This window comes from Schistocerca piceifrons, chromosome 2 (genome assembly GCF_021461385.2).
Source record: "Schistocerca piceifrons isolate TAMUIC-IGC-003096 chromosome 2, iqSchPice1.1, whole genome shotgun sequence".
In the NCBI taxonomy this organism is placed as follows: domain Eukaryota; kingdom Metazoa; phylum Arthropoda; class Insecta; order Orthoptera; family Acrididae; genus Schistocerca; species Schistocerca piceifrons.
Genome location: NC_060139.1, coordinates 707,491,504 through 707,506,374, shown reverse-complemented (window position 1 = coordinate 707,506,374; position 14,871 = coordinate 707,491,504). Strand labels below are relative to the sequence as shown.

The following is a 14,871-nucleotide window of genomic DNA, read 5'->3' as shown; positions in this document are numbered from 1 at the left end:
GTATCGTTCCAGACGTTCAACTGGATTCTGATTTCCTGTCAGAAAGGTCACAGTGCGTAACAAGCGACTGAAAAATCATCGATTAAAACAGAAGTGACATCTGAGTTCGAGTCTCGGTCCGGCACACAGTTATAATCTGCCAGGAAGTTTGATATCTATCGTTTCGCAAGGAAATGTTTTAGGCCCTCTGCTGCTCCTAAATATAAACGATTTAGGAGACAATCTGAGCAGTGCTCTTTCTTGATGTTGTCATTTAGCGTCAAGTAAAAGCATCGGAAGATCGAAACGATTTGCAAAATGACTTAGACACGATATTTGTAGGGTGCGAAAAGTGGCAGTTGTCTCTGAGTAAGTAGAAGTGTGAGGTCATTCACGTGATTACTAAAAAAACCGTTAAATTTTGGTTACATGATAAATCGCACGAATCTGTAGGCTTTCACTTCAACTAAATATCCAGGAATTACAATTACGAACAATTTAAATTGGTACTATCACGTAGATAATGTTGTGGGGCAGCCAACCAAAGATTGTGTTTTATTGTCTACTAGAGAGACATCGTATACTACGCTTCTTAATCATCTGCTAGAGTGCCGCTGCTCCTTACCAGATAGTCCAAAGAAGGGCAGCTCGTTTTGTATCATCGCGAAACAGAGGAGAGAGTGTCACAGATACGATAAGCGAGTTGGGGAGACGATCTAGAAAAGAATTGAGTTTTTCGTTGCAGCGAGATCTTTTCACGAAATTTAAATCACTATCTTTCTCCCCTGAAGTCTAAAATATTTTACTGTCGCCAGCCTAAAGAGGAAGAAACGATCATCGTAAAAGAATAAGAGAAATCAAGGCTCATACGGAAGAATCTGTGTGTTCATTTTTTCCACGTGCTTGAGGGAGTGGAACGGTAGGGAAATAGTCTGAAGATGTTTCGAAGAAACCTCTGCCAGGCACTTCAGTGTGAATTGCAAAGTAGTTTTGTTGATGTAGAATGGTGATTGTTACGTTTCCTCCACTGTTACAAATAGATCCAAGACTTTTCCGTGGGCTTATTGTAACTTTTAACAACACAGTAGAGGAGTGGTGATATGAATTAGTGCTAAACCAAAAGCTTATAAGTGCAGCCTTGTGAATATGGCTCTTCTAGTACTGAAACCGGGAGTGTCCACAGCATAATCATCACGAAGATGTGGAAGAAAAGGTAACTCTTGGTCACCGAGAACGTTGAAATACATTGAAGAGCCAAAGAAACTGGTACATCTGCCTAAATCGTGTAGGGCCCCCGAGAGGACGCAGAAGTGCCGCAACATGACGGGGCATGGACTCGACTAAGGTCTGAAGTGGTGCTGGAGAGAACTGACACCATGAATCCTGCAGGGTTGTACATAAATCTGTAAGAGTACGAGGGGTGGATATCTCTTCTGATCAGCACGTTGCAAGGCATCCCAGATATGCTCAATAATGTTGATGTCTGGAGAGTTTGGTGACCAGCGGAAGTGTTTAAACTGGGAAAAGTGTTCCTGGAGCCTTTCTGTAGCAATTCTGGACGTGTGGGATATCACATTGTCCTGTTGGAATTGCCCAAGTCCGTCGGAATGTACAACAGACATTAATGGATTAATGTGATCACACAGGTTGCTTACGTACGTGTCACCTGTCAGAGTAGTGTCTAGACGTATCAGAGGTCCCATATCACTCCAACTGCACACGCCCCACACCATTACAGAGCATCCACCAGGTTCAACAGTCAACTGCTGACATGCAGGGTCCATAGATTCACTATGTTGTCCCCATCCACTCGATACAATTTGAAACGAGACTCTTCCGATCAGGCAATATGTTTCCAGTCATCAACGGTCCATTGTCGGTGTTACGGGCCCAGGCAAGGCGTAAAGCTTTCTGTCGTGCAGTTATCAAGGGTACACGAGGGGACCTTAAACTCCGGAAGCTCATATCGATAATGTTTCGTCGAATGGTTCGCACGCTGACACTTGTTGATAGTCCAGCACTGAAATCTGCAGCAGGGGAGCCACTTCTGTCACGTTGAACGATTCTCTTTAGTCTTCATTGGTCCCGTTCTTGCAGGACAATTTTCCTGCCACAGCGATGTCGGAGATCTGATACTTTATCGGATCCCTGATATTCACGGTACACGTTCAGGGTTTGATGGAGATCGTTTAAACGCATTAATCCACAGTGATCCACGTCAGTTTACTTGAGAATTGGTATATGTGACGAACTGTGATCATTCCACCATCGTGCGACATTTGTATGCAGTGGGGAAGGTTAAAAAATCGGGTGTATGGTACCGCAAGGAACTTCCTTTTCGGATAAAAATGTACTCCGAACATGGCTTGACGAGCTCTTCGCTTCAAAAACACCTGATTTACACAGTCGCAAAACTGAAAAGTTAACAAGCGTTCGCAGACTGTTGTAAACAGTGAAGGATAATACGAGGGTAAGTCAATTATTATCCGCAATTTAGTTGTATTTTTGTTTATTTTGGTAGCACTGTCGTTTTACGTTGATAACGCATGCTTTGTTTATTTGTTGTTACATCTTTGCAATTTTCAAACTGCTAGGTTAGTTTCATTATCGCTGCCGTGTTGTTAATCATGGCTGCTCCACTGTCTATTTACACCAAAGTACGGGAAAAGTGTTTTGCCACAACGGAGTGTCTACGAATGGATTGAAAAATTCCGAAATGGTCGCACAAGTGTTACGCACGATGAAGGAGCTGGACGATCGTTTACCGCCACAAATGAAGAAACCATTGAGCGTTCACGTGAAATACTTATCTTAGACAGACGATTAACTTTTGAAGAAGTGGAACATTGTCTGAAAATTAGTCACGGTTCTGCCTATGAAATTATCGACAACCGACTTGGGTTTCATAAAGTTTGTGCAAGATGGGTCCCAAAACAACCCACACAGTTGCATAAACAAACGGGCTTGGACATCTGCAAAAAACATTTGGATCGCTAAGGGAACGAAGGGGATAATTTCTTAGACAGGGTCATTACTGGTGACGAAACATGGATCCATCATTACGAGCCGGAGAGTAAACGGCAGAGTATGGAATGGAAACATCCAAATTCGCCGTGCAAGGAAAAGTTCAAGACCCAACCGTCCGCAGAAAAACTGATGCTTACCGTTTTTTGGGACGCACAAGTTCCAATACTGAAACATTATGGGGAAACAGGCACAACAATAAACAGTGTACGTTACAGTGAGATGCTTACTGCGAGACTAAAGCCTGCAATTCGAAGCAAACGCCGAGGATTGCTGTCAAAAGGTGGTGTGTTGTTGCACGACAATGGCCGTCCGCATACTGCTGCCCACACTGCTGAAACGCTCCAGAAACTCAAATCTGAAGTACTGGACCATCCTCCAATAGTCCCGATCTTGCCCCTTCTGACTATCACTTGTTTGGTCTACTCAAACAGGCGTTAAGGGGCCGTCGATTTGCCTCGGACGAAGCAGTGAAAGAACTAGTACATTCCTGGCTCGCAGCTCACCCGAGAACCTTCTTTTATGAGGGCATCAGGAAGCTTGTGCAACTATGGACCAAGTGCGTTGAAACGCAAGGTGACTATGTCCAAAAATGGTGTTCTTGTAAGTTTCCTATTCGATTACAATAAAATTTTATAACTACTTTGCCGATAATAATTGACTTACCTTAGTATATTGCTGAGGACTAAAGTCTATGTTAAATATATCTTTTGTGTTTATTAAACGCTACGAATTTATGCACCGACCCAATACAATACTCAAGTATAAATTAACACTTTTATTCTTTGATAGTAATGCATTATTTGCTTTGCCATTCCATTGCTGTAGCTATGGAGTTGATGTCGTACAAGAAACGTGAATTTCTCGTTAAACTGCTGATTGCCACGTTACAACTTAGCTCGTTCCCGCCATCACTTCAACATGGATGAAAGAGAAGCTGTCCCGTCCCGTAACACAATTTTACTATGACTAATAAAACTCTTCCGTTGGCAGTCATAAAACTAGAAAAGAATGGAGGAGGACCCTTAGTGTCATTAGGACACTACACTAAGGAGACAAAAGTCATGGGATAGCGATATGCACATACGCAAATGGTGTTTGTGTAGCTTATATGAGGTATAAGAGGGCAATGCATTGGCAAAGCTGTTACTTGTGCTCAAGTGATTCACGTGAAAAGGTCTCCGAGTTGATTATGGTCGCACCACCGAAATTAACAGACCTTAAACGACGAATGGTAGTTGGAGCGAGACGCAGGGAACGTTCCATTTCGGAAATCAATATTCCGAGATCCACAGTGTCAAGAGTGTGCCTAGAATACCAAATTTCAAGCATTACCTCTCACCTCGGACAATTCAGTTGTTAACGGCCTTCACTTGAGCACTGCAAGCAGCGGGGTTTGCCTACAATTGTCAGTGCTAACGGACAAGCAGAGCTGCATGAATTAACCGCAGAAATCAACGTTGGACGTATGACGAACATATTCGTTAGGACAGAGCATCGAAATCTGGCGTTAATGGACTATCGTAGCAGACGACCGACGCGAATGCCGTTGCTAACAGCACAACATCGTCTGCAGCGCCTCTCCTGGGCTCGTGACCATTCTGTTTGACCCTAAACGACTGAAAACCGTGGTCTGGTCAGATGAGACCCAATTTCAGTTAGTAAGAGATGATGGTAGGTTACGAGTGTGGCGCAGACCCACGAAGCCATGGACTCCAGTTATCAACAAGGCACTGTGCAAGCTGGTGACGGCTCTGTAAAGAGGTGCAATTGAATCGATCACTAATTGGAAATGGTTATGTTCGGCTACTTGGAGAGCACTTGCAGCCATTCAAGGACTTCATCTTCCAAAGTACGTCACCGGGCCACAAATGTTCAAGATTGCTTCGAAGAACATTCCGGACAGTTCGAGTGCATGATTTGGCCACCGAGATCGCCCGCCATGAATCCCATTGACCATTTACGTGACTGTCATATCGTGCACAACATCCTGCACCAGCAACACTTCCGCAATTGTGGACAAATATAGAGGCAGCATGACTCAACATTTCTGCAGGGGACTTCCAGCGACTTGTTGAGTCCATGCCACGTCGAGCTGCTGCACTACGCCGGACAAAAGGAGTCCTGACACAGTATTGGGAGATGTCCCGTGACAAAAGTTACGGTATACCTTTTGTCACCTCAGCGTGTACTGATAATGTCAAAGTCAAACATATGCTGGTAGACATTTCTCGTCCTAGCGTGAGACATAACGCGATCTCCTCATCCAGCATTCAAAAGCAATTTACGTACAAGAAACTCGGTGCGTAATCTTTCGATTTATCTACGCATATTGTAAATTATAATCACCCGTTGCGTTTTTTTCTGTCTGTACGTGAAGGTTAATCTCAGGAACTATTGTATGGATCTTGGTAAGGTTTTCATTCATAAATGTGGGCATGGTGATCCAGAGCTTTAAACTGCGGCCTTGGAGGTCCAGAGTGAAGTCCAGGATAGGGGCGGCGGCTTTTCCTCGTTCCGTTACCTCCTGGACGGCTCTGGATCCACTCATCCTTTTAGCAAAAGTTGCACTCCACCTGTAGTCAGGCCAACAGCCTGGTCGCGGTCTTGCTCCACAGACTTAAGCTTTATCTCTACCTATTAGTCAATAGAGTGACTGACTCACGACAAAAGTTTGTGTATGTACACTGGTTGACAACTGCTAAAGAACAGCTGACACTTTCTAAGGAACAACTGCCAGTTCCTAAAGAGCAATCGACTATTGCTACGGAACAGCTGACTAATGATAGTAGAAGGAAATGTAGAGGGCAGGATGTGTTAAATGTAGCGAAGCCTGTGTACGAACGCTCTATATGCATTCGATACATCATGCAGTACGGTGTCGGACGAAGGTTGCTGTAGAACAGATCAGTCTGACATTCCATGTGATACCGTAATATGTCTGTAAGACATCATTTTAGTGCTTACGATCATGAACGAGAAACTGAACGGCGCGAAGCCTGTCAGAGTGTCACTACTGTGGCCGCAGCAGTAGCTGTGCCCGAAAGTGTCATCTTGCGATTAAAAGACCGCTAAAGATGGTAATGCTACGGGAAAGCATTCAGGTGGTCATAGACAGACCACTACACCCTAAGACGACCGACATGTAGCCCTAGGGACGAAAATGAATGGACCGTTCACTCCTATACAGATAGCTGCAGATCTTCCGACTGCTATTGGCTCATGTGTCTGTACCAGGACTATTTCGCGTGATTAAATGAGACTGGTTTGTATGTTCGGAAGCCCGTTAAATGCATCTAATTTATCAATGTCATCGTCGTAAAAGAGTTTGTTAGTGTAGGGAGCTCCTCTGTTTCTGATATCATCCGTGGTCGGCCCTGCCCTGGTCTTCGGGATACAGTTTTGGTCCCTATAACCTGCCGCCTCATCCGAGAAACAACGGAACGACTCACGTTAAGCCATCGGGCCACATGAGTTTGCGACTCTCCTGCTCCATTCTTCCTATGGCCCTCCACCGTAGAGAGCCTGGTAGGCGTGTTGTCTGTGCCATACTGCACCGTCTGCGGGTATGTACACAGCGATTGTGGATGTGGGACTACCCGGCAAACACTACTCTGTTTGGTAGGTGCCCTGACGTCATCAATGGCGTGGTTTTCTGTTGACCGAAATTCCACCTTCCGTGCAGAAAACTATCGTATGGACGTATGTTGACAGTTTGTATGATTATATCGTGAATTAAACACAGGACGGGGAAACAGCGGTTTGTTGCTTTAATTTTGGACACCAGTGTACGTATTTCAAAGACATATCCAGTTCGGCCGTGCTTCTTTCCATCCCGCTGCCGACTGCCCACTGACCGCGTCTTGGAAAACAGCGGCGGCTGCGGACGGAATTTGGTCCCGTCACCATACACCTGAGCCACGTAACCGCTCTTTAAGCAGCACTCCGTCTTCAGGCCACAAGTGGCCCATCGGGACCATCCGACCGCCGTGTCATCCTTAGTTGAGGATGCGGATAGGAGGGGCGTGTGGTTAGCACACCGCTCTCCCGGTCGTTACGATGGTATACTTTGACCAGAGCCGCTACTATTCGGTCGAGTAGCTCCTTAATTGGCATCACGAGGCTGAGTGCACCTCGAAAAATGGCAACAGCGCATGGCAGCTGGATGGTCACCCATCCAAGTGCCGGCCACGCCCGACAGCGTTTAACTTCGGTGATCTCACGGGAACTGGTGTATCCACTGTGGCAAAGCCGTTGCCTAACCGCTCTTTAGAGAGTGGTTATACAAAAATGAGTATTAGATTAAATTCTTTAGTACGAAATGGCCTAAGAGCCAAAAAACGGTAGTAGTGTTTCAAAGTAATAGTTAGCTAAAATTTTACAAAGAGTGGATATTCGAAATAGAGTAGCGCAAAGTAGTACAAAGGGAATCCAAGGAAGACATAACAGAGCTGCGTTTTGTTTTGAATGTAATATATAAACCAAAGAGCCGGCTGGAGTGACCGTGCTGTTCTAGGCGCTACAGTCTGGAACCGCGAGACCGCTACGGTCGCAGGTTCGAATCCTGCCTCGGGCATGATGTGTGTGATGTCCTTAGGTTAGTTAGGTTTAAGTAGTTCTAAGGTCTAGGGAACTGATGACCTCATAAGTTCAGTCCCATAGTGCTCAGAGCCATTTGAACCATTTGATAAACCAATGCGCAGCATTGTTAGGTCTTTTGAGTTTTTGTTTTCAGCGGTGGTCTGTTCGCAATTCTTCTGTGGTAGTCGGAATTTTGGGGTTAGATGCCCAATTTAACTGCATTCTTAGAACTGGATTAGACATTGGAGTGGTGGAGAATAGATTATATTGGGATACATTCAGAGACGGAGTCAATTAGAGGTAACTGAGTGTACGAACATTGATAATCAAGTGAATGGTGATTGTACGTGTTAAACGAAACGCAACGATCGTATACTTACGATTGTGAAGAGATTTATTGACAATACGGAAACCTTTATGTTGAATTAGGACTTTATTCGCTGTATGCGAATTATTAAAGAGTACTGGGACGGAAAATAGGTTGGACCTTATCACACTAGTATCTCTGCCGCTCGTTGTCAAGTTGATTCCGCTAATAAACGAGAAGTAAAAAATAGTGCCCATTAAAAGATTAAACCTGTGCTGAACAGACATTGAAAGGATTCTAACCCACAATTAATATCGAGTCGTAAGAATTGAGAAGCTTAGACATTGTAAGGCCGAGAGATATATTCATAATTTATCGGACATTAATGACAAAGGACAGTTTCATGGGAAAGCATAGCTTTGGTGATAGGTACACGAAGGAATGTAGTACTGACTGACTGTTATCATACCGAGAGAATACACATTAGGATCAACTCTCCTTTCATTGATCCTATGGTGCCATCTCTCATAAATTTAAAAACTTAATTGTGTCAATAAAACAGAAATATACGAGACATTCCCAGTATTTACTAAATTCCACAATCAGCTAGTACATAGACAATAATATCTATGAACATTCAAGGGTTATTGAAGGAAGCTGATAAACCTTTTTACAAACAGATTCAAAAGGATTCAACGAATGCATACAGACTACTAAAATAACTAAATCAACTCACTTAGGCAAACGAATTAGTAAAAATAGATTGGAACTCAACTGATATGTTACTCCAGAGTAATAAAAAAACTGTCATGGTTGCAAGTGTATGAAATATTTCTCGAAAAACGCGATCCATTTTCAACTGACTAGTTCACAGGACTAGATTCACAACGTGATTCAGAGATGTATTATGCCCGGCCCATACGGCAGGGAATGGTTCTCAACTAGCCGGGACAACCGGGACAATATATACACACTAACTTTTGAGATCAGTTCCGCTGCCGAGGGGCGGACGGGGAGGGGGTGGCGGGGGCAACGGCGAAGCGATATCTGTGCGGTGGGTGTGCAGGCATAGCCAGCAGGTAGCCCCCTTACGCTATGGGGTGGAAGGTACACTACTGGCCATTAAAATTGCTACACCAAGAAGAAATGCAGATGATAAACGGGTATTCATTGGACAAATATATTATACTAGAACTGACATGTGATTACATTTTCACGCAGTTTGGGTGCATAGATCCTGAGAAATCAGTACCCAGAACAACCACCTCTGGCCGTAATAACGGCCTTGATACGCCTGGGCATTGAGTCAAACAGAGGTTGGATGGCGTGTACAGGGACAGCTGCCCACGCAGCTTCAACACGATACCACAGTTCATGAAGAGTAATGACTGGTGTATTGTGACGAGCCAGTTGCTCGGCCACCATTGACCAGACGTTTTCAATTGGTGAGAGATCTGGAGAATTTGCTGGCCAGGGCAGCAGTCGAACATTTTCTGTATCCAGAAATGCCCGTACAGGACCTGCAACATGCGGTCGTGCATTATCCTGTTGAAATGTAGGGTTTCACAAGGACAGAATGAAGGGTAGAGTCACGGATCGTAACTCATCTGAAATGTAACGTCCACTGTTCAAAGTGCCGTCAATGCGAACAAGAGGTGACCGAGACGTGTAAGCAATGGCACCCCATACCATCACGCCGGGTGATACGCCAGAATGGCAATGACGAATACACGCTTCCAATGTGCGTTCACCGCGATGTCACCAAACACGGATGCGACCATCATGATGCTGTAAACAGAACCTGGATTCATCCGACAAAATGACGTTTTGCCATTCGTGCACCCAGGTTCGTCGTTGAGTACAGCATCGCAGGCGCTCCTGCCTGTGATGCAGCGTCAAGGCTAACCGCAGCCATGGTCTCCGATGTGATAGTCCATGCTGCTGCAAACGTCGTCGAACTGTCTTGCAAATGTCCCCATGTGTTGACTGAGGGATTGAGACGTGGCTGCACGATCCGTTACAGCCATGCGGATAAGATGCCTGCCATCTCGACTGCTAGTGATACGAGGCCGTTCGGATCGAGCACGGCGTTCCGTATTATCCTCCTGAACCCACCGATTCCATATTCTGCTAACAGTCATTGGATCTCGACCACCTCGAGCAGCAATGTCGCGATACGATAAACCGCAATCGCGATAGGCTACAGTCCGACCTTTATCAAAGTCGGAAACGTGATGGTACTCATTTCTCCTCCTTACACGAGGCATCACAACAACGTTTCACCAGGCAACGCCGGCCAACTGCTGTTTGTGTATGAGTTAGGAACTTACCTCATGCCACCACGTTGTAGATGTCGCCACCGGCGCCAACCTTGTGTGAATGTTCTGAAAAGCTAATCGTTTGCATATCACAGCATCTCCTTCCTGTCGGTTAAATTTCGCGTCTGTAGCACGTCATCTTCGTGGTGTCGCAATTTTAATGGCCTGTAGCGTATGTGTTGCTGCCGGAGTCCGCAATCGCATCTCGGAGAATACACCCGTGACGATACAGATTACACATTAGCCCATTTTTAGTATCAGTATCTGTATTTCGGTGGTAGGAATAGCTGATAGATGATGCTACAGCGTAAGGTGTCGGTGGGTGCGGTACTGCACAGGTGGTGGCGACCATGTCGCGGCTGGAGTCTCCGGAGCTGGGGTCTGTGTCGCTGTCGGTGACGGCGGCGTCGGCGTCGGAGGGCGAGGAGGGCGACGCGGGGGCCGAAGCGCCGCGGCGGGGCCGGCAGCGCGACGACGCGGCGTCGCAGCAAGCGGCGCGGCTGCTGCTCAGCATGCAGCGCGAGTCCGAGGTGCTGCGCAGCTTCCTGCGCTTCGACATCGGCGGCGCAGACTCGGACGGGGAGGCGGAGGCGGGCCGCGCCAGCCCGGGCCCCGCGGCCAGGGCCTTCCGCCGCGCCGCCGCCGCCGCCGTCGCCGTCTCGCCCACCGGCTCCGCGCCGCCGCCCGGCGCCGCCTCCAAGCGCGTGAGTCCCGCAGCACGCGTAGCTGCAGTCGCGCCCAGCGCCTCTTCGAACTGTGTTTCGTATCCATTTGTTCGAACACAAACATGTACTACTCATCTTCCGGTTGGAGCTCACTTGTATGTTCGTTTTTTGCTTAAATAAAAATTTGTTTTTGAATAGGTCTGCTGATTCGGCAATCGCTACGCTCCTGGGACGCGGTGTCGGGCGTAACCTCAGCCTCGCCGTCGAGGCACTCACCGTTGCGGATTGTGTGTATCAGGGGGTTAGCCGAAGGCCCCTTGTGGCGTGCCAGTAGATTATAGTGGCGCCAACGGCCACACCATGTTGAATACACCGGCTTCGTCCGGTCACCTAAGTTCAGCAACATCGGGCCCGAATGACCGCCTGGAAACACCGGTTGCTGTTGGCTTCCTGAGTGAACACAATTTCATCTTGTTCCGGCGTCCGCGTTGTCGATACGATTGCATCTTATCCACCCACTCATTTCGTTGAATTTACAGCATTTTCAGTGAGTTTTCTGTTTACATGCTATCAAATAACACGAAAATTCCTTTTTGTTCTCTGTACATAACGAATTTTAGTTTTAAGTAAGGTATTTACAAACCGGAACAAAGAAGTTATAGGACATACTGGAGGATTAAAACTGTATGCCGGACGAAAACTTGAACTCGGAGACCTTTGCCTTTCGCGGGTATGTCCTCTACCAACTGTTTTCCCTCGGGAACTTTGTGTTTTGTGGGTAATTACTCTACCAAACTTTTTTTTTCAGTCGAACCTTTCTGGCACAGAGGGAGAGGCACGAGCAAAGTCGGAAGGTGTCGCAACTTGAGATCTTTCCACCATCTCCCGTTCCCTCTCTCTGGAACCAAGGAAAGCGTAGGGAATCAGGACTAGTAGAAGCACAAAGCAAATCAAGGACACAAGTTTTATTTTCTTTAATTTTTTCTACACCACCAGGCATAGAAAAAAACAGACATAACGTGCAGGAGGGAGTGTCAATTCGCACACTCGGCGGGGTTATCCTTGCATATGGTTTCAGAGATGAACATTCCAAGGGCCAGACAATAATCAGTACTAAGAGTAGAAAATTCGTCAATCAACTGCTCACTGCAATAACACCCCAACTCCGGTGTGCGTTGACAAAAACGCTACAAACAAAATTACAGAAATATTTTCTGATATTTGGGATTGTGGACTACTGCACAATGTCATTCATTAAGGAATTCCCAAAAATCAAGGACATTTTCCTCGCCATCAGCACACAAGTAGTGAACTGTGTGTCCACAAATCCACTTCATAAATCTCCTCTTGTTTATGCGATGTATTCCAGATCCGGAAAGAAGAAGAAATGAGGAGGTATCTGATGAGGAGTCGACGGGTATAAAGGCTAGTAGTGTTGCGCCAACAAACAGACACCTATCGCCGACCCACACACCAGGCATTGCTCTTCTGTGCCCAGAAAATCACAGGCGTCGTACATCGTGGTGTCTGGAAGGTGAATCCCATGGTGGACTGACCAGCACACTTGCTTCCCATTCACCATAACCTAGCATGCAGACTAGACTTCAGTGGCAAGATAAGGAACACACACCTACCGCCAGACGGCACTCGAGTCGATGTGGGTGTGCTTACCCGCAATCACATTCGGTATCATGTTCTGCTGAAGAAAGTCAAGGACCACCTCATGGTGATAGCTCCGTTCGAGGAAAAAAAGCGGACATAAAAGGAGGGCAGCGGTACGTCTGAAAGCTGTGTGGGGGCTGAGAGATAGCATGGAGCAACGGTCTCACAACGGGGTGATGAGGCTTGTGGGACAATGTCAAAAAAATGGCTCTGAGCACTATGGTACTTATCTTCTGAGGTCATCAGTCCCCTAGAACTTAGAGGTACTTAAACCTAACTAACCTAAGGACATCAAACACATCCATGCCCAAGGCAGGATTCGAACCTGCGACCGTAGCGGTCACGCGGTTCCAGACTGTAGCGCCTAGAACCGCTCGGCCACCCCGGCCGGCGGGACAATGTCGCCACAGCACCATCTGAGAGCTGACGAAAAAGGCTATCGCTCTATCAAGGACTTGATACAGGTCTAAACCGCCGATGCACTGTGGCAGTGTGAGGGTCTCGTACTGAGTGTTGAACAAGCCGTGGCAAACGTACGAACCTAATGATGCCAGCATGCGTCGGACCATGGAGGGTGGAATGGGGTGTGTCTGTGCCATGTCGAGGATACATGATGCCAAATATACATTAACATATTGCGTCCCTTGCAGAAGATCAAGGGCTCATAAATAATGATGTAGGAGTTCAGCTCGTAATTGAGACAGTAGGCGTCGGCCGTTGAGGGCAACCGTGCGCCGCAGATCACCCACGAAATCGAGTCCTAACGATCGGATAGTAGCAGCTGCACCCAATGGAGCAGCGCTGACGTCAAGAAACCTGCACCTACAGCCACAGCAGTCAATTTTTGGACATTAAAGCAGCTACTAGAAGCTTCGCCGTAGGTGGTAACACACGCCAAGGACCCCCTGACCTCGGCATCACTACGAAGAACGAGGACGAGATCATCCACATATCGAGGGCAGCAAAAGACGTGACCACCAAGAGATTTTCCAGATAAGCATTGATGGAGGCCGCAGAGGAACAATTCCATGGAAAAAGCATACGATAGTGCTGATAGCGGGCAGCCTTGATGCACTGAATGATAGATCAAGATGGGAGGAGCGAGGTGGCCATTGTAGAGCCAGTGAAGGAAATGCACTACGACGTCGACAGTAGTATCAGAGTTTCCCATATTGCGGAGCTCCCCTTCCGGATAGTCGTGACCGACGCAGTCGAAAGCCTGTCTGAAGCAAAGAGCGACCAAAAGCGACAGAGGGATGTTACCAGCACTGATGATGGGAGGCTGCTTCAACTCCACGTATCACGCCGTTCGTTTAAGCTGTATAGTCAACAGCCGGGTAAAGACATGCCTGTCGCTGTTGAGCAACGTCAAGGGACGATGTACTTCGAGGCTTGTGGATGGTAATGGGGAAACCGTCGACCGTCGAGGAAATCGTCGGGGATCTGCACGATAGGTGACAAAATGTTGACAAATTTCCGTCCATGCCGGCGCCAACGGGGGACGAAATGTCAGGTAAAACTCTAGTAGGAGGTCGTCGGGACTGGCCGGCTTGCTAGAAACCGTCGTGATAGCATCACGGATTTTTCGCTCCCTGACATCGGCCAGCGTATCCATTATTGCATCCCAAAAAAACGAGCCAAAGGAAAGTCGGGAAACTGCCGCAATGGTGGTGGGTTGATGACGTTGCGCAGAGTATAGCGTAACATAATGTATGTGTAGCGCAAGCCCTCTCTCCCGATGGTTATCTAAAGGCCGTCCACCATCAGTCGTAAAAACGTTATCCAAAGTCTTCCAGTGGTGTCGTCTTGGCACAGGTTACCATCGCTGACGCTCTGGAGAATACTGCACCATAGTACATCCCCAGAGAACGGTGAAGTAGAAATCCTGGGTTTGTCACAGCCACGCCGCAACTCCCTTCTATAACCAATCAAGGCCTTATGGAGGCAGCCTTTGTGCAGAGGATCCACCATGACAAGGAAGACTGATATGCATTGCAGCATCAACGACAAGCAGTCCACATGTTCTCGATGAGCAGAAGGCAGTTGGGTGAAGTAAGATACATTTTGTTCACTTTCCATGGGCTCTGGTCGCGCCATAAGTTTTGGCGGCAGAGATTGACGGCACAGCTTTCGGCGTCAGGTCAGAAAACGCAATGGGCTAGACTTCAGCAGCCTGCATCCCACCGACTGTGTTGCTGGAGATATAAAGACGATCGAGGCGACGGGAAGAATGGCTATTGAAACGCCTAAACCTCAGATGATCATCATGAATATGCTCCAAAGAGTCCATAAGGTTGAGGCTCTGGACAATTGCCTCTGGCTCCAACTATGGAGA

General features: G+C 47.0%; 1 protein-coding gene across 1 annotated transcript in view; it reads left to right on the top strand.

Moving 5' to 3' along the window:
• The first annotated feature begins 10,721 nt into the window (after positions 1-10,721).
• LOC124775770 (outer dynein arm-docking complex subunit 4-like) overlaps positions 10,722-14,871 on the top strand; it is a 139,296-nt gene continuing 135,146 nt past the window's right edge. The window contains exon 1 of the mRNA XM_047250601.1: positions 10,722-10,793. Within this exon, the coding sequence (XP_047106557.1) occupies positions 10,722-10,793 (72 nt within the window). The remainder of the gene's footprint in view (positions 10,794-14,871) is intronic.